The 24,895-nt window shown below is 51.9% G+C and overlaps 6 protein-coding genes across 6 annotated transcripts; 2 read left to right on the top strand and 4 right to left on the bottom strand.

The window, feature by feature from the left end:
* Window positions 1-1,795: 1,795 nt before the first annotated feature.
* On the bottom strand, window positions 1,796-2,878 carry J7T55_002062 (uncharacterized protein; the record flags this gene model as incomplete). Its single annotated transcript, XM_053133434.1, has 1 exon — window positions 1,796-2,878. The coding sequence occupies one exon, from the start codon at window positions 2,876-2,878 to the stop codon at window positions 1,796-1,798; it is 1,083 nt and encodes a 360-aa protein (XP_052988621.1).
* A 3,270-nt stretch (window positions 2,879-6,148) lies between these two features.
* Window positions 6,149-8,199, top strand: J7T55_002061 (uncharacterized protein; the record flags this gene model as incomplete). The annotated part of the gene is made up of 6 exons (XM_053133433.1): window positions 6,149-6,151; window positions 6,313-6,384; window positions 6,441-6,584; window positions 6,642-7,331; window positions 7,426-7,614; window positions 7,813-8,199. 6 exons carry the CDS (start codon window positions 6,149-6,151, stop codon window positions 8,197-8,199), a joined length of 1,485 nt encoding a protein of 494 aa, XP_052988620.1.
* Window positions 8,200-8,911: 712 nt separating this feature from the next.
* J7T55_002060 (uncharacterized protein) lies at window positions 8,912-11,133 on the bottom strand (the record flags this gene model as incomplete). The annotated part of the gene is made up of 5 exons (XM_053133432.1): window positions 8,912-9,387; window positions 9,450-9,643; window positions 9,699-10,798; window positions 10,854-10,958; window positions 11,014-11,133. 5 exons carry the CDS (start codon window positions 11,131-11,133, stop codon window positions 8,912-8,914), a joined length of 1,995 nt encoding a protein of 664 aa, XP_052988619.1.
* Window positions 11,134-12,265: 1,132 nt separating this feature from the next.
* Window positions 12,266-13,926, bottom strand: J7T55_002059 (uncharacterized protein; the record flags this gene model as incomplete). Its single annotated transcript, XM_053133431.1, has 4 exons — window positions 12,266-12,689; window positions 13,072-13,496; window positions 13,650-13,699; window positions 13,779-13,926. 4 exons carry the CDS (start codon window positions 13,924-13,926, stop codon window positions 12,266-12,268), a joined length of 1,047 nt encoding a protein of 348 aa, XP_052988618.1.
* A 2,141-nt stretch (window positions 13,927-16,067) lies between these two features.
* On the top strand, window positions 16,068-18,307 carry J7T55_002058 (udp-glucose 6-dehydrogenase; the record flags this gene model as incomplete). Its single annotated transcript, XM_053133430.1, has 3 exons — window positions 16,068-16,344; window positions 16,406-16,863; window positions 17,108-18,307. The coding sequence occupies 3 exons, from the start codon at window positions 16,068-16,070 to the stop codon at window positions 18,305-18,307; spliced, it is 1,935 nt and encodes a 644-aa protein (XP_052988617.1).
* A 1,929-nt stretch (window positions 18,308-20,236) lies between these two features.
* J7T55_002057 (pyruvate carboxylase) lies at window positions 20,237-24,637 on the bottom strand (the record flags this gene model as incomplete). Its single annotated transcript, XM_053133429.1, has 10 exons — window positions 20,237-20,344; window positions 20,424-23,468; window positions 23,603-23,664; window positions 23,745-23,864; window positions 23,967-23,998; window positions 24,070-24,107; window positions 24,162-24,173; window positions 24,267-24,274; window positions 24,340-24,360; window positions 24,508-24,637. The coding sequence occupies 10 exons, from the start codon at window positions 24,635-24,637 to the stop codon at window positions 20,237-20,239; spliced, it is 3,576 nt and encodes a 1,191-aa protein (XP_052988616.1).
* Window positions 24,638-24,895: the final 258 nt, after the last annotated feature.

Raw genomic sequence — 24,895 nt, 5'->3', positions numbered from 1 at the left:
AGCTAGTCACGAGAGAAAGATCCACTTAGATTGCGGGGCCCCGCATTCTTCTCGGCCCGCCTTGATTATGTTCATTTCTAGTCTGGGCTTCTATGGAGACTCTCGTGGCAGGTCGGCAAGCCTCTTGGCATACCTTTGAAACCAAGCATGCGCGCTACTGATTTCTGAGGGAGATTCGTGGGGTTTAAGTTATACCGTGTTTTTGCTGTGCTGTAAACGCAATTCCAGTCTGAATTGACGCTTGGGTTGCAGCTGAGCACGCGCGCCCCGGAGTAATTATTGAGGCATTGTCGGCCTGTGGGGTTCTTTTAGGTTTAGCCATCCGGCCAGGGTGACGTCCATCACCACCCTCATGGAGGTTGGAGCTAAGGAGTTCATTAGCACTCGCTGAGCTTCAGCTGAAGCGGGTTTCCAGAAATGATGCCGAAATTCCACTGATGCTTTACGTTTCCTGCCAAACCCAACTCACCCGAACACTGAACAGTTTCAAGACAATTCAGTCTTCTGTGGACAATAGTATCCCACCCATCCTTACGAACCGCACGGGTCATGTCGGAGCTTGGCTTCAGTCCTGTCACCGCTCGACGTCGCAGCGGATCCACCACGGGACGACGGTTCGATGCTACTTCCAATGGGTGTTCAGGCCAAGAGGAGCAGCGATCGACCTTCTGCCATCAATGCCGATTGGTCCGAGTCATGTTTTGTTTGCTTCATCGATGAAAAATGATACATTGCTCTCCTACTTCGTTTATCAGCTCACAATGTTCAGACAAAGTTTCTCACCTAGCCGTGGACCGCACAACCGAAACTATGGACGCGTCGTGCGCAAAGAGTCCTCTTATCGCTTTGTCTAAGGCTCGGGAAGATGACTTCCGGATTCATTATTGACGTCCTGTTATAGTCCTGAAGAAAATACGCTTCTGCTTTCTAGACCGTGATATTAGCAAACCCGTGAATAAGAATCGTAGGACGAGAGCTTTGTGACACGAATAGTACGCGGGGGGATGACTTGCCAAAGCAGTGTGACAACAAGTCCAGGAGGCTTCCACTAGGTATCTTCAGCGTAGGGTAGCACCTCCGGTGACGACATATAACGCCAGGGAGCTGGAGTCGTTCAAGCCAGAGCACATTTCCAAACTTCTAAAACGCGGCTAAGGTAGGCAGGTTCCAGGAATGGCTTCATTCATCAGTCTAAGTTAAAAGAATGTTTTACATTAGGCACCACCCACCATCTAGAGATGGATTGCCAATGCGAGACTTGACAACAACGATGCCTCCTCAATCCCCACAAACATCAGTCATAATTGGAAGGCTGAAGAGCCAACGCTCGACCAAACGTAGAGCACGTATCATTTCTACAATCCATCAAGCTAGGAACCAGGCACTCACGTCTTGAGAACCAACACATCGCATGTGGCGCCGTCCGACCCGATTGGATTAGCGTCAAGGCGCAATGCAAGCATTTCTCAAGGCCTCTCGCACTCAATTCTGTTTGTCCTTCATTCCGTCATAATCAGACAAGCTCTTTGTTTTGACTTTTGAGCTTGCATCGTTGCTTTTGGACTGGACTCGTTCATGGGGGATTCTGTGGAAGCCCATTTATCCCTAGATATTGTTGAAGCCGCTGGGAGTGCTAGCATCATCAGCTTAGCCCTGGGACGAGACATCTTGGAAATTGACTCCCCAGATGCCTAAAAGCTCAGGCATACTAGTTGGCTCTGTGCCCAAAGCTTGCTGTTGCGTCATCGAGTGAGGCGTGTCATGAATAGCCATCTGCTGGCTGTCGCCTGAGAGCTCAAGAGTTCGCCTCATTGGTTGTCGCCTGGATCGCTGAAGGCTCCGGCCACTTGCTTGTTTCGACTGAGGGGTCCAAGAATTCGACCCACTCCTGGTCGTTGCCTACTGCATGCTGATTGTCGCCTAGGCTGTTCAATACCTCTTGCCTTTGGTTATCGTTCAGAGATCTTTGCTCTGCGTTCCATTCCTCTTCGTCGACGTTGTTATCGACTGGGAATATCAAGCTTTCATCTGCTTGTTGATTGCCAGGTAGGCTGTTCAACATCTCTCGCAATTGCGGGTCGTTATCGTACAGAGATCTGATCTCTGCGACCGCTTTCTTCTTCTGCGAGTGGGAAAAGTTGTTACTTCTTGTTGCAAGTTGCCCCGCCCCCTGACTCCTCAGGGCCATCTTCACGAAGTTCCGCTCGTATTGCTTCTTCTTATTGAGGTTGTGGTTGAACTTCTTCAGTCCACACTCTGCAGCCGGATTAAGGCAGATGCGCTTCCGAAACGAGTTGTCGAAAAGGCTGGACACATTTGTCTTGCGCATGCGTAAAGCCTCCTCCACTTTCCTGTACCGATCCATGAAGGTGGGGCATTTCTGGGGAGGCCAGACCTTCCCCCAGAGGGGCATAGAAAATGTGCCATGCTGGATGTCCCTAATCTCGTAGAGGACAGCCCACGCCATCAGCTCCAATTCCCAGAGGCTTAGTTTCTTTATGCGATTGATTGGTTTCTTCGTACGCTTGTCTCTGGCAGCGTCCAGGCTCAACATCGCTTGAACCAGCTTTTTGACCAGATCTTGCTGGGTCTCCGTGTCGAGTGGAAAATCGTCAGCGGCAACGGGGTCTTGTGGCTGATCGCTGAGACTCTGATAGGCCGCCCACTTGGCCTTGAAGTCATCTTCATCTAGAATGGTGTTTTCAAATTGATAGACAGGGTCCCCTTTGCTCTCCACATCGAACATGTGGCCTGGAATTTTGTCTTGCAATTTCTTGTGAACCAATTCCTTCTGGCGGTCTGCTTCAAGCTGGGAGAATCTTGTAAAGTCCGTCGTTTGAGATTGATGGTGTAGGCCATGGTCTTGCTGGGTGTCCATCTTGGTCCTATTCGCGCATGTGATCAAATTCTCACGAAGAATGGATGATGGGAGTGAAGAATGCATAAGTAAGACTTCAATCGATCAATTGAGTGAACGAGCTCTTTATTTGGTGGACGGAAAGGCCCAATGTTAAGTTGGTGGTGAGGGAAGGCCCACTGCCCAGTGCTTAGTTGGTGTAGTTGGTGGTGAGGGAAGGCTCAGTGTTTAGTTAGTGGTGAGGGAAGGCCGGTGTTATTTATAACCTACTGGCCCGATAGTGAATGTTTTGAGTGAATAGATACCAGCTGTGGCAGTCTTTCTATATTGGTTATCGATTAGGAAACATTCAATTGCAACTCAATATTCAATCGAGTGATTGAATTAGTGTCGTACGAAGGCACGGCGGAATGGTAGTACAGGAACTCGAAGCTGTCAGATGTAATATTCAATCGAGTGATTGAATTAGTGATGCAGCTGCTGCTGACACTCATGCGAAGGCACAGCGGACTGGTAGTACAGGATCCTACTCGAAGCTGTCAGATGTGGCATTACTCAGGTAGTAAAGCGGCTCAAATTGTCAGAACGTCGGGTGGCTACGGCCATTCACACTGTCGCGCTTGAGTGGGATACTCGTATAGAATAGCGTGTAAACACCTGGCAGTTTCTTAATAGTCTCTGAACGGGATTGGTCCTTGGCCCTTGTCCGGGTGCTGAATAAACCGCCAGGTGTTATGGCCTCCCAGCAGGAATACCAAGACGAATAGCTCCCAGTGTGGAACAAAAGCGATCGCCTCGTTCGAGAGGCTGACAACCCCTATAGGTTCAACACACACCCCAGGCGGACCGGCATAAAGCAGTACGGCTGACGCTCCAACTTCTGGGCATTCGAACTCGCGACCTTAAAGACGGTTAGATCGCTTTGAACGAATAATTAGGTTAGCCCCAGGAATTGCAACCAGTAGCCGCGAACCTTTTTGTACAGGGTTTAGCGTCTGCGCAGCCCCAGGACAGTTTCAAGAGATTTAAAGCTAACGCTTTTTAAACGAACCAATGGCTCATAACTGTGGAACACAAGCGATCACCTCGACCGAGCGGCTGACAGTCCCTATACCTTCAACACCCAGGGCCCCGAAGGGGCTTTCCACCTAATTCATCACTCAGAAAAAAGGTAAGCCGCATGCCCTGGTCTAACTGGGGTGATAATCCGCGAACTCCCCTCCAATGCGATAACACTAGAAGCTGTATGGACAGTAGCTCTGGGAATTTACGATATCTTCAGGATGGAAAAGTCTACTCACTTTTCGACACGGCTGAGAAACTTAATCTCTGCGTGCGCGATGAGAAGTTACTGCGATTTCAATCATCTCCAGCCGCGTTCCAGTATTCGTCTTTATGCACCTTATACTCCCATAAGCGGGCCGCCAGCTGCCTTTACCACGGAGCGATGACAACTACGCAATCTCGCAGCGACCCAAGATCCCAGGACATAGGCTGGACATTTAAGGTCGTAGAGAAGCTGCCCACTTTTTATCGAAAACTTATGTTTGAATAAACATGGCGACGCAGTGCCAGTGTAGATTGAGCCCAACAAGCTTGGCTTGTCAGGCCTTCTAGTCAGGTCAGCGCTACCGATTTCACACAGGGATACCTTTTTACTAAAAGCATCGCAGACATCTAATCTACACACATTAAGGCATGGAGGTCTTTCTGAGTACCGACTTTCAGATCCGCGAGCTGGGCTAGATCTCCTGGTGGAAAAGACCTAGTTTATCATCGTGAGGTCGCACGGAAGCGAGCGCCTGCCTTCAGCGATCGCGACGAAGCACTCGACACATAAGTATTAGAAACTCCTTCCCTCTTCAATGAAAGAGCCAGCGCGTGATTAGGGGGTGCCAGCCTTATCGGCTGAACGCATTGGTGAGCTGGGATACATTTACGGGCTTAGCGGGGAAGAGGAAAGTTTTACAATGCATAAGGATGGATGTTCTTAATCTGTACGAATCCTTAAAACCTAATTTTCTTCCCAGTGCTGACACCTTACAGAGAGAGGTCGTTATCATCGACATCCTCTTGGTCTTCGACGTTTTTACTACTGTTTCCTAGGCTTTAAGGAGGTTTTACTCCATCGTCGGTCTGAATACCTCGTTGCGCCGGTGGCGAAGCTGAGCAGCAAGCTAGGGCATTGGCATAAAGAGGTTTGACAAGATCCAGATTTACTGCGGCTTCATAGTAATGCTTGAGGTGAGGACGGGCTGAGCTTCAATGCAGTACGAAGTCCACGAGGGAGCCGCTGAACAAGTCCTGCTTTGAAGGCACCGTGTTGAATCATTGCAGCGAGGGCGCCTTCCTGACCAAGTTGCAACTGAGCTGAACTGACCGGTTCGATTGGAAGGCTATGTATAGGAGGTCATATGGACGTAGATTATAGAGAAAAATACTTCAAAACGTTGAAATACAGCTACACGGGAGTAAGAGTGCATGTAAGAAGGGTCCAATTTGGATGGGGTACGGTCAAAGTCAGCGACGTCGACATTAGGAAGATAGGATCGCTGCGAGAAACAGTTTCATGGTCTTAGAGACGAGAACTTGCTGGTTGACAGCCGTTACAAAAACAAAATCACAGGCAGATGGTCACATCTGGCGTCTGTTACAGTAGTCACATGGCTCACGTAACACTCGCAGTGATTGAACTGGCTATGTCTCAAATTCCTCTTGGCCGACACCCCAGTTGGTTTCACTGCATCAGTCTATCCTACGAGAAGGTTATGCTGGTCAAGTCACGCGCAGGAGACAGATGCCGGCTGTCCGAACCCACTACCCCAGACTCCCACCCCAGATCTGGGGAATCACCCGGGAATATGGGTCATTTCCGGGGTAAAGCCCCACAACCGACAAGATTTGTCGATCATTCCCCACGTTTCGACTTGGATCCGCTCCAGTCAAACAGTACATTGACTTGGCCGCTCACTTCCTAGTCTGCAAACGTCACCGGCTCGTCCTATTCTGGCAAGCCGACTGGATGATCTGACATCGGAATAGTGCCGGTAAGCGGCAATGGCTCTGAGGGGCAAGATCAAGTGGATATGCAACCATGAACCGTTAAAATGCAACGGCCTTCCCTTGAGGCTTAATTCCTAGATTTCCTCCCACGTTTCACAAACTCTGGTGTGATGACCTCTCAACATCATCGAAGACTCTAGAGACTCGAAAGGACCGCACATCATGATTCAGACTAATTGGTTTGGTCGGGGCAGAAAGCTTCAAATAGCTATTACGATAGCGTGCCAGATGGTAAGATCCTTATTGCAGGTTCTTTTGAACGTTGGATCATTTCGTTGGTTGCGCACCCGTGCGGTATGAGTATTGCAGCTCCAGATGGACCCATCCGTTCTTCGCAATCTCATTACCATAGGGTCCCATAGGTGTTACTGTGCATAACTGACTCGACGCAGGCCTTTGTTCTCTTTGGATACGACCAAGGAGTGTTTAGCGGAATCGTGGGAAATGAAGACTTCCTCAATACAGTGAGTTACTCCTGCGATGGTGGAATGATCAGAGGCACTACTAACCACGTCTACAGTTCGGGCATCCCAACCCCAGTCTGGAGGGTATTATTGTCAGCATATACAATTTAGGTTGCTTCACCGGCTGTATACTATCATTCATTTATTGCGAAAAGACCGGTCGGCGGCTGGCGATGTGGATTGCCATGGTGTTCATCATTGTAAGTCTATTTACCAGTCATGGTCAACACGAACTTTGCTAAAACCTCAAGCTATAGGTCGGAGCGGCATTACAAACGAGTGCCTTCACAGTACCCCACATCATGATCGCACGCTTCGTCACCGGAATCGGCACCGGAATCGAAACTAGCACGGTACCGATGTACCAATCTGAGCTTTGTGAAGCATCTAAGCGCGGGCGGCTAGTCTCGTCAGAGCCTCTGTTTGTTGGAGTAGGGATAGAGATCGCATACTGGTACGACTACGGAATGAGTTTCGTTCCTGGCTCCATCGCATGGCGACTCCCCATTGCAAGCCAGATGATATTCGCGTTCGTCGTCATCGTTTTGGTCTTTGGCCTCCCCGAGTCTCCTCGGTACCTTTACGCGCACGGCAAGGAAGAAGAAGCCCTTGAAATTCTTTGCAAGGTCTATGACAGACCTCCAGATGATCCGAAGATCGCAAAAGAGCAGGGCGAAATCTTGGAAGCTCTCAAGATCGAACGGGAGCATGGGGAGTACCGCTGGTCCAATCTTCTGAAGCGCGACGAAGTCCAAACTGGGAGACGGGTTCTTCTCGCATACGGCATGCAATTCATGAACCAGATGGGTGGTATCAACTTGGTTGTCTATTATATCACAAGCGTTTTGCAGCTGAACGTTGGGCTGTCTCGACAACTTTCTCTGCTATTAGGTGGAGTCATCAACGCCATGTTCTTTTTTGGGTCCCTTTTCCCAACATTCTTTCTGGTACGTAACAGTATTTGTAAAGAAATCTTTCCGTGTCATCCGGTGGTGAGTTGCGCCTGACAGCGAGAAACATAACTAATGCGAGATATCATAGGATAAATACGGTCGTCGTAAGCCCATGATGTGGGGATCATTCGGACTCGGTATATCGATGATGATGATTTCGATCCTTCTCAGCTTCCAGGATAGGGGTGGTCAGATAGCCAAGTCGACATCCTCTGCCAGCGTAACCTTCTTCTTCACTTATATGCTCATATTCGGCGCCACCGCCAACTGCATTCCGGTACGTATAATCAGGACACAGTTTTATTCGATCTCAACTATATCCGAGAGCTATTGTACTCTTTGCTTCAAAGCCCTTTCGTCAAGTTGTGATCATTGAGATGGGCTACAGAAATATATCGTCTCAACACCCGCTTTTCTTTTCCCCCGACATAGCTCTCCCTCAGTGCCTTGATAGCTGACTCTCAATTGTTTGTAGTGGGTATATGTACCTGAGGTCCTACCATTGCACGTCCGAGCAAAAGGAACCGCAGTTGGAATATCCTCTAACTGGCTATGGAACTTCTTTGTTGTCATGGTCACACCAACTTTGCTGAATAATCTGGCATGGAAGGGATACCTCATATTCATGGCTCTCAACTTTTCATTTGTCCCGCTTGTGTACTTCTGTTATCCTGAAACCAGTAACCTTACTCTTGAAGAGATTGACTGGTTGTTCTTGGAAAAGGATGCTGTGAAGACAAGCAAGAGGGTTCAGAAGCATGGATGGGGAGGCGAGACCCCGTGGCAGAGAAGAGAGAGCAGGATGCAAATACAGGAGAAGACTACGGAGCCCGGGGCTGGAGAAGTCGAGCATTCGTCGTGAGTTGGTATTCCGTTTGATTGGAAGTACCAAAAAAAAGAAGGATATCAGGCTGGGAGATGAGCATGTACGGACTTCTTAGCTCACATTTGTATGAGCCTGGAAACTCCATGGGGTGAGGGTCTGGTTTTCTGAAAACAATGTCAAAATTATTTCAGGATACCATATGAAGATGTTCACATGCATGCACACATATGTGGGCTTCTGTGCAGGCAAGCACATGTTGGAAATTGCCACCTCCCATCCCACCAATGCATCAGCACCTCGCCAAGTCACACAGCATACATGGCATTGAGGTGTGGGTCATTACAAATGCACTCAAAATCGATGCAAAAAACTGCAAAATGTAGATCTCATTCCTTATAGAAATCGAGTAGACTGTTGACATTTCTCCTTCATAATAACATTGAATCGCGAGGTATGGTGCAACCTATCATTGGGATTTCCTGGCTTCATCACCTGCTCTATTGGTCTATTAAGTCTAATAATATCATGAAATAAATCATGCTTGTTTTGTTAAAAATTTCAATGAGTGAGATAGACGACGGACAAATGAGTGAATTTTTTTTCCACCTGAATTCTCCGCCGTGTATGCAAGGAAATGATAATTAGAGCTAGTGTCTAGAAAAGGAAAAAGAGAGAACTGGGCATCAAGCCAAGACGTAGCCAGGATTCCACATACGGTCCGCTGCTCTCATGGGAGGAATGGAACTCTCTACCAGTTGCATAGAAGGAAGCGATGTGCAACATAAAGATTGTAAAGGTTCAGCAAAATCAGTGGGATCGGGTTATACCACTCAAATCCATGTGTCAGCCTCCAAGTCACGGCACTGACCATGCCGCCAAATGTGGCTATGCTCCAGACCCAGCAGAGGATTCGCATGTTGCGGTACTTGTGGCTCTTGTGTGCCTTGGCGTCCCCAGAGGCCGCCCACATTAGCTCGATGTTGAACAACCGGTCCTTGATGGCGGTCAGATAGGCATAGGACTGGATCAGCATGACGTGCTGGACGTTCATTCCGTATGAAGCCTTGGCCCAGACTCGGAAGACGACGAGGCCGTAGAAGAGCGAGGGAATTGCGAAGGCGAGGTTGTAGTACTTGAACCACTCAGGCCGGATCCAGAGAAGGAGGATTCCGGGGATGGGTGAGATGAAGATGCCCAGGGAGACAGCTGAGTAGTACAGAAAGCCTGTAAAGAAGGTACTCTGGTCAGTTGCTGATACTTCCTGATGTCACGGCTAGCAGACTTACCACAGAGATAGCAGACCTTCTGCACAAACGTCAATTCTGACACCCAGAAGTGACCGTTGGTAAGGAGCGTAGTACTGCCTCGGGCCCAGCGCATCTGCTGTGAGAAGAAAGCGCGTGGCGTGGGAGGGCAAACGCCAGTTGCGAGGCAAAGAGGGATATAGCGGACTTTCCAGCCTCTGTCGACAGCGCCAAAGCTGTGTCTCGCGTCAGCATCAAAGACTCTCATGCAACTTGCGCATCGTCACTTACCCTGTGTGCACATCCTCAGAGAATCCAATTTCCGCTGTACCTCCAACATCCACAAGAGCAGCCCGACGATACAACGCATTACTTCCGACACAGATACTGGCACCCCACCGGTTCCTGTTGACCTGAACGACACGGTAGAACAGCTCCTGCGTCGCACCAGCCCCCTGCTCAACCCACGTCTGCTCATCCGTGACGCGGAAGAACTGCGGACTCTGCACAATGGCGACCTTCTCATCGTCGAGTTGCTCCACCATCAACTCCTTGAGGAAATCTGGGCGGGGGCAGAAGTCGGCGTCGAAGATGGCAAAGAATTCGCCACTCGTCCGGGCGAACGTCCACCGCAGGTTGCCCGCCTTCTTCAGCCGTGGCCGGTCCTCCCGCACAGTGTAGTTGAAGCCGTAGCGCTGTGCGAGCTCTTGGACCGCAGGGTTGGCACCGTCGTCCATGACGTGCACCTGGATCTTGTCCGCGGGCCAGTCCAGCTGAGTGATGTGCTTCCATGTGTTGTCCAGGATCTCAACCTCCTCGGCGCACACGGGGAGGTAGACGTCCACTGTGGGTGAGGTCTCGTCGTTGAGTGGGTGCCGCTCAACTCGCTGCTTGTGAGCTTCGTAGTCCCAGTCCTTGCCGACTACGCCGACCCAGTAGCTGATGAGGAGGTAGATGTTCAGGAAGCCGACAAAGGCGCCGTACCAGTAGAATGGGGTTGCGCAGAGTGAGAACAGCCACATTCCGGCTGATAGGGAGAGGAAAGAAAAGATGCCGAATATGTACAGTGGAACTCGGTTGGTGTGGACATACGACAGCTTCTCAGCATCTGTGGGACAACTTGGGAGGACCAGAGGAGGCTCCTCTATGGGACAATAGGTGCGGCGCATCCAGTGGTAGGACCGCTTGAAAGGGTTGCGGGACTTGGCCTTGGCCTCACCCGACGAACCCGCTGCTTGGAAATTGTCGGCCTCATTTTTGTCGCCTGTTGTGAACTTCCCTGGAGTGGCACTTGATTCTGGGTCCGAATCGAAGGGGACGGATTTCTCATTGATGACCCCTGCGTTGGAATCTACCTGTGACTGTTGCTCAGTCACTGGTGGAGCAGGAGTCTGTAAGTCGTTAGTGAGATTCGCTTTTGGCAGATTTCTGTGAATCAAGACTCACAATCTCAGGATCTTCTGGGCGAATGGGGCTTGCTGCGAGTCGACTGTGGCCTCGGACGGATGCCGGGGAGACAGTTGCGGCAGGAACACGAGGCAGAGAGGAATCCTATGATTATTGTTAGTCAGTGTTCTTCACATCAGATCTGGTAGCATAGACTCACAGTCGAGGCCTGAGAGGAGTGGCCAATGCTGCTTGGTCGAGAGCCTTGCGAAACTTGATATTCGCGAGCCTCGAAGGGATTGCCGGCAGCACGCGCAGGCGGTGATGGAGCAGGCCTCATGACGGGCAACGGCGTGGTAGTTCAACAGAATAGGTGTCACCACTGCAGTTGAGCAACGGCAAAGTAAACGAACTGAAACAAAAGAGAGCGTGTGAATAGCGGGTTCCAACTTTGAGAGGGGAACAAGATGCAGGCGAGCGAGTGCGAGCGAGTGTGAAGAAGAGCCGAGATGCGTGACAACAAGTGATTCAAAGAGAGCAGCCGTCAACTCTAGCTAAATTAAAAAGCACAGACACAAAAACTAAGTCAGAACTCATGGAAAAGTGGATGAGAGTTTGTATTAGTTATGTGATAGGCGGGAGTTGATCTTGATAGTTGGGATTTGCCTCACTGGAGTATGCCAAGCATCAGGTGAGAGTTGTGGATCAACGATGGCAACAGAGACTATCGAATGTATTCTGTGCCTAAGCCCAATTCGTCTTTCAGGTCCTCGAACCTGAGCTCTAGACCCTGGCCCAATTGCCATTCTCGAACGCGCTTTGGGGGTCCGACGTGGCTAAGGCAGATAACATTTTGTTTGTCCGCCCGTTCACCGATACGGGCAAAAGTCACCTGCATGTCGGTCCAGGCAGTGGCCATTCTTTTTTCATCGTCCAGAATTGTCCAAGACTAGACGAGCTAACCCCACCAGGGGCACTCCGGGAAGAGGAGAACCCGGCAGGGTAGTCGGTGAGAAGCAAAACATCAAGAAGAGAGTCTAGAGTGCAGGGGTTTCCACCTCGGAAGCTGGCAGGCCGCTGAAGAAAATCTCGGTTATCAGCGAAAAGTATGAAAGAAGTATGCAGAGACGGGCATGGCTTCACGCTAGAGTGATACTAAAAGCAGAAAGCAGAGTTTGCCATCGCCGAACAAGGACTTCTCCAGTAAAGTGTTCACACGTTCAGGAGGGGTGATATGTCTTGCGGGCGTGAAGGTATCACTTGGGTAACCGGGGAGAACGATGAGCCGCAAGAGAGAAAAAGCCACATCGCACGGATGACCAAAATGGAATTTGAAAGTATGATAAGAAAAGTGGCGATGATGATGAAACGACGAATAATAAACATTGAGAGGCCAGGTAGCAAGCCATCGATACCGACAGCTGTTGAAGTGGCATACAAAACGGGTAATAGTGGAAAAGCCACGAGCCAGACTAGCCTAAGCTTGCCAACGCAGAAACTATGGCGACGACCATCACAATGACTCCTGTCATCGGAGCTTCTCTAGCTCTGAGACCCATGCCCTTTTCCGATGAGGATGAGCCCGTGCCTTGTGGGCCAGCTGGGCTCTCCGGCGCTTCGCAGTGATCTGCAACTGGGTTCAGCTCAAATTTGACAGGCGTCCCGAGCCATACGTTCATGTCAAAATCTCCGGCGCTGAAGGTGACATTGTTGCCCGAGTGGTAAGCTTCGGAACCAAATTCAACAAGCCCGATCCGGGCGTCGGCAGATACGAGCTCGTTGCGCCAGAGATATTGCAGTAGCGGAGTTATGTCCTCATCGAACGACGTTTGATCTGCTGGTGAGACCCAGCTGTAGACCAGTGTGCCTCGGGAGTTTTGGCCTGTGTACAGCGTGCTGCAAAAAGAAAATCTTCAGTGATTGGCCAACAGTATCATTTGGGGATGACCAGGATTAAGCCTCGAGCGATGGCCCATCAGATAGGATTGGCGTGGTGGATACCCCCACAGTAGCAGTGCGTGCCGAGATGAGGCCGGCCCCCTGTCGACGCTCGGCCGAGCGCAGGGTGTGACAGGCCACTAAGGCCGGGATGGGTTGGAGGCCGAGAGCGAAAAAGGTGCATGGTGTTACAATGCGATGGGTGACAGGGGAAGCGCATCGGGCTGAGCTGAGGACCGGGGGTCCCGCATGACAAGGTTGCATTCAAGGGTAGCTGAAAAAGCTGAATGAACCCTTGGTGTAGAAGTGACAAGGGAGTAGGATAAGAAAAACAACTCACAAGTTGAAGGAGCCTAGCTGTTGGGTGTAACAGGTGGCATTCTCAGAATCGAATCCGAGAGGATAAGGATTGCCAACCTGACCGATCCAAATCATCATCTCATACTTGGCAGCTGTAGCAGAAGCTGCCTTGACTTTGTCCATGTCCATGAACATATCGAACGCGATGTTGGCTTTTGCCCCGATGTCATTGAGGCCGTTGGTGTCAAACCCGTCCAGGCGTCCCGCGTCATCAGCCGTAGAGATCGAGCCAGGGGCGTACGCCCATGATGCGGCCAGCCGTAGGGCGGAGATGTTAGATACGGTGACCGGCAGGTCATCCGACAAGAATGTTACATGCGGGAAAGAATGCACTGCATCTGGATCTCCCGGCCACTTCCATGTGGCATCGAAGCCACTGGTGGTGGAAGAGCTTGCGTTGATGATCTGAAGGAATTAGTAAAGATATGCAGGCAAGCCTTGTCAAATCAGTTCTTCCCGACCGAGTGCAACGCACTTGAGGAAAGGTGATATGACTTGCAGACACGGGAAAATGTCTCGGGCCGCATAGAACTGTCCGCATCACACAGGGTAGCTTACTGAAAGGCACTGGAAACCATTGTCGTCAGGATTCCAGGCGTTTGCACTGTCTTTTCCTTTGTCAGAATAAATTTCCTAGGAGTGTTTACAGTGGGTTTGTGTAGTGAATAGCGAAGGAGGGGCACTTACATGATAGACCAGAGTCATCTGAGTAACCATTTTGGCCACATATGATGGCATCGTAGCCGTTTGAGGAAGCCGATTTTTTGGAGGCGTTGACACCAGACAGCAAAGCCAGGGTAGCTGCCAAGAGGGCTGCATGTGCGGGTGGTATCATCCTGGGCTGCTATCAACCCTGGGCAAACGAATCTCGAAAGAGTATGGTACGGGGAAAGGGTCTAGAGAGTCTGGAATGGATGGGGAGACTGAGTGATGTGTGTTCCAAAAACTGGTGAAGAGTGCCTGTGGAAGAAGCCCAGAAATATGCTCTGACAGTAAGTGCCAATTCCAGCGCTCTCAGGGTTCACAGCCGTCCAACAATACGATGGGCAAGTATGTGTGAATGGCTGGTAGGGATTACTCCGGGGAGAAAGGAAGTGTCACATTTGGCCCAGTAAAATGAGGACAAGTGCAGCAGGTGTGTGAGGACTCCAGTAGCCGTCTGTTGCTCACTTGTCACGCATGTGTGTGAGCAATGAGCTGCACAGAACCCTCACGCTATTTTGTGAATTGTGAACAGTCCACTTCACTCCATTTTCCTATCTAGGCGCATGGCTGTCTAGGAAACAATCACTGGAATGCAAACGGATGCTCCGCAGGTACCCCTGTACTCTAGCGGTACTTGATAGCTTTTTTTGGTTGGTCTTGGGTAACACTCTGAAAGTGGGGCTGAGATAAGGTTGTGATACAGATTTTCCCGGGACAAGATACTCGACTAAAGTGCGCAGCCTAAGCATGTCCACCTCCTGGTTCAGCCTGCAGAATTGCTACCTAAGCACGCCATGGCCACTAAGAGAAGTGGCGCCCAATTACTTCTTTTCCCCCTTGATACCATGTGTTCATCCCCTGCCCAGAAGGTACAGTCGCCATAAATATTTTTTACAGGGATTTGTGCCGCCCGGCAAGTAAAAACTACGATGCATGCACTAACATGTGCCGAGTCAATGAAATGGTGGCTTTTCACATCCAATAGAGCGTTTCTTCTTGTGCGCCACCAAGAGCCACCTACACAAAGTAGCTGGTGAGACTATGTCAGAACCTTTTTCAGTCTTCCCCTTTCAGGAACTATTACCGCGGCCCCGGGACCCATCCGCCACAGGGGGCTTCCTAGCTCCATCGACCATGTGTATCACGGAATTTGCCATTCTTTGTCTACACTTTCGACAAAGTCCAAATGTAACTTGATATCTCAGGTGTTTGATACCTAGTAACGGTTTGAAATGAGAGAGAGAACATAAGGCATTATTGGAGTCAACCTGAACCGAATGAGCACAGCATATAATGCTTTCCGAGCTGCATGTCTCGCGGCAGCAATCGTGAGCTGAATCAAAGCAACGGTCCAATCCAGTCCAGGCCTGCGTGCATGTGTTTTGAATGGAGGAGTGATGTGCAAATTTAGTCGCACGCCTCTTTTGGATACTGCGACGGTCTAGGTCTCTGGCAAATTGCGACTATCTTCATCGGAACTCCACCCAGCTGACGAAGCGATCTATCCCTATCATGGCTCGCACATAGCCCGCTTGTCAAAGAAGTCTTACAGCTCAAGCCGGGATGTCTACACTACACCATCATGAGACCTGACTTGTTACAAGTCTCGGCGCGCTGGACCAGGCAGGCTGGCAGGGAAACGCCGGCTGAGCATGGGATAATTCCTACTCGTTTATGGTACGAAGCGGGAGGGTGGTGCCAAAGCAGGAACATGGTACATCAGCGGCTAACACAACGTGGGACCACAACATATTCGGCCCAAGATTGTCTGAGTATGGGACGAGATCTGATAGGAAAAGATAACTCACAGGCGGCGATCTCTGATATCTCCTCATTTTCCCGGGTATTTCGCCACCCGAAGGCCGGAAGCCTAGGCCAGACTGATTGTTGATGGTCGAACTTGGGAATAGACTCAAGCCTCATACAGGGAGCTGGGAGCCACAGATCGCGATAGCCAAGTCTTTGGAAAACTAATCGAATGGGTCCAAATCGACGGCCAGACCAGAGGCCAGCGCATGGGCGGTGTCCAGCTGAAAATCGGACTTGTGTCTGGCGGACAAGCGCAGGCATCAATCCGGCTCGCTACATATAACGATGCCGTTTTGAATATAATGAGAAAACCCAACTTGTCGATCAACTTGCGTCCCCCCCAGTGTGGTTTCTCATTTCTGCGGTCACCCTTCACAGTCGCATATTCTTCGCTTATCCATTGATACAATCAAACACTCGCTTTTACATTCCTCGCACAACTGTTGCGATCCTGGTTGCATCATGGATACTCACCCGGCAATCATCACCATGCCGCCGCTGTTGCGTGAGATGAGTACAGACTCGATCATGACTACCAGGTCCTCAGTATCGGACGTCTGGGGATCTGGCGAGGCTACACCCGTCACTTCTCCTCCCAGCTCCCGCGGCGAGTCTCCTGACCGCAAGCCAGACCGGCTCGATGGAGTGCAACGACGCACCCGCTCAGACACCACCCTCACAACGCTGTCATCGGCTCCTCGAGTGAGGAATATCTGCTTCGTCGGAGCAGGCTTCGTCGGTACGCACCACCCTTGGATATCTCACTGATATCACATCGTTCAGCGCTGACAATGCTTTAGGTGGCCCCACGGCGGCCCTCATCGCCTACCACAACCCTTCCATCACCGTCAACGTTGTGGACCTCAACACTGAGCGCATCGCAGCATGGAACGGAAACCACCTGCCCATCCACGAGACGGGACTCCCCAAGATCGTGCGAATTGCTCGAGACGGCACCAACGAGGCCACCGTCTCTGGGGTTTCCGGCATGAGCGACTCATCCAGCGTCTACCTCCCGGCGCGAAAGCCTAACCTCTTCTTTTCAACCAACGTCACCCCTTGTATCGCCAGTGCAGACATCATCTTCATCTGTGTGAACACACCCACTAAGATGTACGGCATGGGAGCCGGCGCCAGCGCGGACCTGGGAGCCCTGGAGGCAGCGACGAGGACGATCGCGAAGAACGCCAAGAGTGGCGCGGTGATTGTTGAGAAAAGCACAGTCCCCTGTGGAACTGCAAGAATTATTTCTGATATTGTAAGTCTGCCCGAGGTTTCACGCCCGCCGCCACATTGTCTCTGCTTTGGTTTTTCTTTCGTCATACAAACAGAGACCTTCCCATCTTGGACATGCCGTGTGAGGCTGGACGGAAATGCCCGTCATGATGTCTCGGGTGGTGCACTGAAACACACTATTTGATGAAAGATGAAGAGGGGGGAAAAGCAAACATCATTCAACTGCCAAGCACGTGTCGAGGCTAACGTCAGGCACAAACACACAGCTCCGCCAGTACCGACCTGAGACGTCGTTCGAGGTGCTCTCGAACCCAGAGTTCCTCGCGGAGGGCTCCGCCGTCGCCAACCTGATGCGGCCAGACCGGATCCTCATAGGCAGCGGCACAGGGCTGACGGGCCTGCGGGCGGCCGCGGCCCTCCGCAACGTCTACACCGCGTGGGTGCCGCCAGAACGCGTCCTCACCGTCAACACCTTCTCCTCCGAGCTGGCCAAGCTCGTCGCCAACGCGATGCTGGCCCAGCGCATCAGCAGCGTCAACGCCGTCAGCGCGCTGTGCGAGGAGCTCGGTGCTGATGTTGAGGAGATCAGCCGCGCCCTGGGCGCGGACTCCCGCCTGGGTTCCAAGTTCCTGCATGCAGGCGTGGGATACGGCGGGAGTTGCTTCGAGAAAGACATCCTGAACCTGGCGTACCTGGCCCGGTGTCTACACCTGCCTGAAGTTGCAGACTATTGGACTAGTGTGCTAGACATCAACCAGTACCAGCGCGAGAGATTCACAAAAACTGCCATTCGCAAGCTGAATGGCACTCTCAGAGGCAAGAAGCTGGCCATATTTGGATTTGCCTTCAAGGACGGCACAAACGACACCCGAAACAGTGTCGCAGTTCACATCATCGCTGAGCTTGCCCTCGAGCAACCACGCGAAATTGCGGTGTTCGATCCTGGCTGCGCGCCCGATGAGGTCGAGCAGGAAATACGAAGGCTTGTCAATGACGACGAGATGATGAGCCGCATCAAGATTGTTAGCGGGTGGAGAGATGCCGTCGAGGGGGCTTCAGCCGTCTGCATTCTCACCCAGTGGGAGCAATTCCGTGGCACAGCCGCTGTGGCGTTGAACAAGCAAGCAGTTTCAACGCCCAAAAGCCTCAACAACGTCATCTCGCATTGTGAATCAGATCTCAAGGAGACGGATATAATCGAACTTGAGAAGCTCACGATCAGTACGACCGGTGGTGACACCGAGGATCCGTTGCAGAGGCTTGTGCAACGAAGCGCTTGTGAAGCCAGCTGCAGGGAGTGTGAGAGACACTCTACGCTGTCCGGGAACAAGGATGTTGTAAACTGGGAGCGTGTGGCAACTCTAATGGAGAAGCACAGCTGGGTATTCGACGGCAGAAATGTGGTGGACGGCCTGTACCTGAAATCTCTGGGCTTCAAGGTGCACAGCATTGGAAAGGGATTATGATGTTGTACAGAAATCATTTTGCGTTATTACATACACCTCTTAGCATCTAGATTGGTCTTTCTTAAATATTGTCTAATCAATTCATGCATAATCAGCTGATCACATGAGAAGTACCCCAGAAGTTGCAGCAGCGCTAGATTGTGACCATGACAATTGTTCCCAAATTGCAATTCTTTGTCTTTTCATGTTATGGTTCAAATCATCCAAATCTTCATATGCTCACAAGGCTCGGGTCTCAACGGCTGCCATCCTTTTTTTCGGACCCGAGCCAAAAGTCCCGAAGCATCTCAAGCGGGAGGGGCTGGGCGTACAGCATGAATATGCCAACTATTCACCAGCTGAAACAAGAGCAATCGTATGGATATGTATCGGAATTCCATCTTCGGAAGGGGAAACAGGACGTATTGGTCAATTCGACCACGACTGAGAATGAAGCTTTGTCACACATCACACCGCCTCCAATAATCACTCAGCCCTATTGCTACATTCCCTTCTTAGATCCCACGCGGACTCGAAAGCTGGCAGTCACCGAGGACCCCCAAAGAACAAATCCAGCAAATCACATCCACAGCACCTATCAAATCCCACCACATAGTCCCGTCATTGCATACACCGCACTTTACACGGCATAACCTAGCCTACCAGCCAAAGGCACCACCCACGGTCAACTGGCTGAGACAAGCGTCAATGTATGCACATGCACTCCTTCGGCAGGAACGCGTACAACAATGCACCCTCTGAGGAAACCGTTCTCGCTCCGGGTCCGAGTTTGGGATCTTTTGACGCTGCCGATCCCCTCGTGGGATCTGCACACGCATACACGCACATCCGAGAAGGAGGCGTCCCTAGCCTGCGGGCGGCGTCGGCGCCACGCAGGAAGAAGGATGCGGGCAGGAAGTGTAGGTACGAGTGCCGAGGCAACTGTCGGCGGTTCTTACACAGTCCTTAAACGTGGCGGTCTTCGGTAGAGTGGCGGTCTGAATTATATACCTCCTCAGGGATCCTAAATGTTGGATTTTGACTTACCCATCCAAAGTCGCTTTTCTTAACAAATTGGGCAAAGTGTGACCTGGTGGGTCAAAAAACTGCCAATAGAAAAAGATGTACACGATCTAACATTTGGAATCCCTGTGAAGGTGTAGCTCGAAGTAAAACTAGATCCCGGATGCTCGGATTTGAGGTGAACATTTCACACCAGCCTGAAAATCAATCACCTTTGGCTTAGTGTCCCAAGCCATCTGTAGGGTAACCATGTATTAATTACGTGGGATGATCTGCCACAGAATAACCTCCCATGGGCAAAATCCCGCAAAACAATTCTGTTGGTTAGCTTCTCGTGAGAGATCTGCTACGGAACAATCTCGTGCATGGTAATACCCTTAGAGTCATATACGACGACCTACAGAGTAGCATCAAGGTAGATTCTACCTGGCTCTTTGACCCTGCAAGGTGTGCGCGTGCCTTGCCAATGTACAAAGTAGCAGACCGGGGCCAGCAGTCCAGGGGCAAAAGGACCGTTCACTAGTTCGCAGCATGTATACATACAGGTCACGATACAGACTATACAAGAAATGATGTCCAATTGCTACTTAACTCGGCAAAACCTGCTCGATAAAACTGTTATTCCTGCCCACAGGACTATTTTCGCAGCAACAGGTATGTCCTGTGCCAGAAAGGGGAAAGAAAAAAAAAGCACATAATAAGGTATTCCCCCAGTCGCATGTCCGATCCGAGAAAAAAGAGACCACGCCGCCAGTACTACGTTGATGATGATCCCGCCAGCCACATTGGCAGGGGCACGCAGACACACAAGTCCTTCCCGCCCGCTGCAACCCGCGCCGTCGTGAAACGCAATCTAGGTAACGCTGCGAAAATCAAGCCGCACAAGAATGCCCAATGAGGAGAAGAGGTGAGGGGTCCTCATCTCTCTTAGCCCTTGAGGATCTTGCAGACCAGATCCGTGCCGTCGACCGAGTCGCCCTCGCGGACCTGGAGTGACGATACCTTGCCGTTGTGAGGTGCAGAGATGACCATTTCCTAAAAGGCGCAAGCTACGTTAGAACCTGAATACTTCCAAGACGAGTACTTACTCTGGGATAGGTGGAGCAAAACTTACCATCTTCATGGCGCTGAGAACAGCCAGAGGATCTCCCTTCTTGACCTCGGTGCCCTCGTGGACGCGGAGCTCCACCAACACACCAGCCATGGGCGCACCGACCTGGCTGCTGTCGCTGGGATCGGCCTTGGGGCGGCTGACGTTCTCGACGCTGGCCAACTTATCGTCGACTGTGACTTGTCGGACCTCACCGTTCATCTCGTAGAACACCTCTCGCTGGCCGGTGTGCTCCGTCAGGGGCCCGATGGCGAGAAGCTTCAAGATAAGAACCTTGCCCTTCTCGAGCTCGACGTGGAACTCCTCGCCGATCTCCGGCTTAGTGAGGAAGAACTTAGTCGGGAGGACCGAGAGGTCGCCGAATTTCTGGGTGAAGGTCTTGTAGTCCTCGAAGACCTTGGGGTACATGACGTACGAAGCGACGTCGCATTCAGTGATCTCACCGTCGTACTTCTTTCTGAGATCGCGCCTGACCTTGGCAAAGTCGACAGGCTCAAGGAACAGACCGGGGCGCTTGTCCAGCTTCCTGCGTCCACGGAGGGCATCTGAGCGGAGTGGCTCAGGGAAGCCACCGTAAGGTTGACCCATCAAGCCCTCGAGGAACTCGAGGACTGAGCCAGGGAAGTCGAGCTCCTTGGCCCGCGCCTTGACATCCTCCTCGGAAAGCTTGTTCGACACCATGAACTGGGCAAGGTCACCAACAACCTTGGAAGTCGGTGTGACCTTGACAATGTCACCAAGGAGATCGTTGGCTTGCTCGTAGGCCTTCTTGGTCTCGAGCCATTGTGAGCCCAAGCCGAGCTGCTGTGCCTGGAACATCATGTTTGTGAGCTGACCACCGGGGATTTCGTGCTCGTACACCTCAGGGTCGGGACCTGCAAGGTGAGCCTCAAACGGCGAGTACAGCAGACGGAGCTGAGACCAGTAGGTGTCCAGGGCACGGACATGGTGGACGTTCAGGCCAGGATCCAGGTTGGTTCCCTCAAGGGAGGCAAGGAGAGCGTTGATGCTGGGCTGAGATGTCATACCAGACATGCTGTCACTGCATGCGTCGACGGCATCAGCGCCATACTCAGCGCAAGCAACCATGGAAGCCACACCCGTACCGGCCGAGTCGTGGGTGTGCACGTGAATTGGCAGGTCTGGGTACTTCTTGCGGATTGCACCGATCAGCAGCTTCGCGGCGTGGGGCTTGAGCACACCAGCCATATCCTTCACGCCGAGGACGTGGATGTTAAGCTTGACGAGCTTGTCAACCAGGTCGAGGTAGTACTCCAAGTTGTACTTCTTCTTAGGGTTCAACATGTCTCCCGAGTAGCACACGGTACCCTCAACAACACCGCCGGCCTTGTGAACAGCCTTAATGCCAACCTCAAGCTGGTCAATGTCGTTCAGAGCGTCGAAAACACGGAAGATATCGACACCGTTCTTCTTCGCCTGGTCGACGAAGTGATCAATGGCGTTGTCGGGCAGAGACGAGTATGCCACACCGTTAGCACCACGAAGAAGCATCTGGAAGGGGATGTTGGGAATAAGCTTGCGCATCTTTCGCAGCCTGTCCCAGGGGTCTTCGTAGAGGAATCGCATAGCAACATCAAACGTTGCTCCACCCCAGCACTCCAAACTGTACAGGTTGGCTAGGGCGTGGCTTGTCTCCTTGGCAATGTTGCATAGGTCGACAGTCCGTACACGGGTGGCCAGCAGGGACTGATGAGCATCTCTCCATGTGGTATCCATGAGCAGAGTGCCCTTATATTCACGGACAGCCTTCGCGAAGGCCGCAGGGCCTTGCTCCAGGATGATGTTTCGCCAGCCCTTAGTTGAGGGGCGGGTGACATCAATCTTGTGGCCGGCATCGTCGAGAAGTTCAGGAATGATAATCTCGCCCTTGAACTTAGGCTCACCCACCTGTCCCTTAATGCTGCTCCCGTTAACGACGAGATCGCCGAGGTATGCCAGCAATTTCTGGGCACGATTCTGAGAGCCCATGAGGTCAAAGAGCTGTGGAGTATCATCGATGAATGTCGTCCAGCATTGACCGTCAATGAACGTCGGATGCGTCAGGAGAGACGCAAGGAAGGGGATGTTCGTCTTGAGACCACGAATTCTGAACTCAATGATGGCTCTCAAGACCTTGCGCCGAGCAATCTCGTACGTGGAGCCATGGCAAGTCATCTTGGTAAGCAGAGAATCGTAGTAAGGAGTGATAACAGCACCAGCAAAGCCGTTTCCACCATCGAGACGTACGCCATTACCACCAGCACTGCGGTACACCTCGATGCGGCCAGTGTCGGGCTGGAAGCTCTTGGACGGGTCCTCGGTGGTGATTCGGCATTGGATAGCGAAACCCCGGGTAGAGATGCGGTCCTGTGTGAGGCCGAGCTGAGCCAGAGTCGCGCCGGCAGCAATCTGGATCTGGGCGGCAACGATATCGATGCCAGTGATCTCCTCGGTGATGGTGTGCTCGACCTGGATACGGGGGTTGATCTCGATGAAGTAGTACCGGTTCTGTTGGTCGACAAGGAACTCGGCGGTACCCGCGTTGCGGTAACCGACGGACTTGGCTAGTCGGACGGCATCGTTGAGCATGGCGTCGCGGGTCTCTGTGGGCAGGTCCTTGGCCGGGGCGATCTCGACGACCTTCTGGTGCCGCCTCTGAACGGAGCAGTCACGCTCGTACAGGTGGACAATGTTGCCGTGGTTGTCTCCGAGCAGCTGGACCTCGATGTGCTTGGGCTTGTCAAGGAAACGCTCGACAAAGACAGTGCCATTGCCAAAAGCGGACTTTGCCTCGGATGTGGCTCGCTCAAAGTTCTCCTTCAGCGACTCTTGGTCCCGGACGACACGCATGCCGCGGCCACCACCTCCGTATGCGGCCTTGATGATGATGGGGAAGCCATATTCGTCGGTGAAGCTCTTGACCTCCTCGTACTTCTCCACGGCACCCTCTGTCCCGGGAACGACGGGCACGTTTGCCTTGATGGCGAACTTGCGAGCGGAAACCTTGTCGCCGAGGGCGTCGATAACTTCGGCCGTAGGTCCGACGAACTATTCCGAGGCCAAAATGTCAGCTCGGTGCCAATTGACACGAAGGAGAAAGCAACCTCGGTTATGGGCGGAGCTGCAGACGCGGGCGCATGTGCATGTGCAGGGGAGTAGGACAAGGGGAATGGAAAACTTACGATAAGGCCAGCCTTCTCGACGTTCTTCGCGAATTCGGCATTCTCAGACAAGAACCCGTAACCTTCCGCGATGTCAGTATCATCGTCGTGTGAAACCAGCCGCTGCTGTTGTCGGGGCGCAGAAGTGTCGGTAACAACTTACCAGGGTGGATCATCTGGGCGCCATGCTCGAGTGCGATCTTGATAATCTCGTCGCCCGCGAGATAAGCGCCAACAGGGGTGTACTGTCCGCGCTTGCCAATGACGTAGGCCTCGTCGGCCTCTGTTCAACAAAACCAAAAAGTTAGAGTTTATGTCCACGATGACTTCGTTTCGGGGTTTTGGGGGCAGGGGGATCTTGTCAGGGGGTCAAGGCTGTGCGTACTTTGCCTGTGCATGCTGAGACGGTCCTCATAACTGCGAGAGTCAGTGTTCTGGGCCCCAATTGGCGCATTTGTTGAGGTCGGCCTTTGGTGTGTGCAGCTTACCTGAAGACTGCAATGGTGTGCAATGAAAGCTCATGAGCCTGCAAAATGTGTCAGCGCTTGCCAATTGGCTCGGGTTTGAAGGAGATGCTCACTGTTCTGAAAATCTAAAGAGCCGGGAATGGCATATCATTAGCATCATGTTCCCCGTTCCTCTCTCGGTGACCATGGGGGCCTGGTCTCCTCGGCTCCGAACCTACACGAATGGCTGGAATGAGTGTCAGTGAAAGCTCCCAACACCAAGGCTAGAGCATGAAGATGGTGTAGACTTACGAATTTCACCACGGTTTGCAACTATAAGCAGCGAAAAGTAACGTCAGCCGTCTGCTGTACCACTCAACCATATGACCTGGTGTTGCCCTCTCGGACTTCCAGCTCGGACACTCTCGCCCCTCCCGGCCAGAGTCGACCCTTCAATGGGGTTTTGGTAGATTGACTCACCCAGAATCTTGCTCAGTTGCATTATAGTAGAGTTCGCCCGGATGCGGTGGATGGTCTTTTGATCCTTGGGGGCGTCGCCCTCCTCGAAGACCTCCTCACCCACCGCATGATCGTTGCTCAGTGCCGCCATTGTGAGAGATTGGCGGATTGTGTGTAGATTACCAGGCGAAGAGGAACAATCTCAACAGACCGTGGGAACGCGGCCGTGGTCTGGTTCTTGTACTTCGCAGATGACTCCTTGTTGTGGGACACGGAGCTCTGGAATGGCGGGGCTATGGCTATCAGCGTGACAGCAGCGGGGCCAGCGGACGGAGGGGAGCTCGGAGCTTCCCAGGTACAGTAAAGTGGTCTCGTTCGTTGGTCAGTCTATATAATTGCGCTGGGTATT

The sequence above is a fragment of the Diaporthe amygdali genome, assembly GCF_026229845.1.
Source record: "Diaporthe amygdali strain CAA958 chromosome Unknown NODE_37_length_474048_cov_65_229390, whole genome shotgun sequence".
In the NCBI taxonomy this organism is placed as follows: domain Eukaryota; kingdom Fungi; phylum Ascomycota; class Sordariomycetes; order Diaporthales; family Diaporthaceae; genus Diaporthe; species Diaporthe amygdali.
The sequence above is the reverse complement of the archived record's forward strand: the minus strand, read 5'-3'. Positions and strand labels throughout refer to the sequence as shown.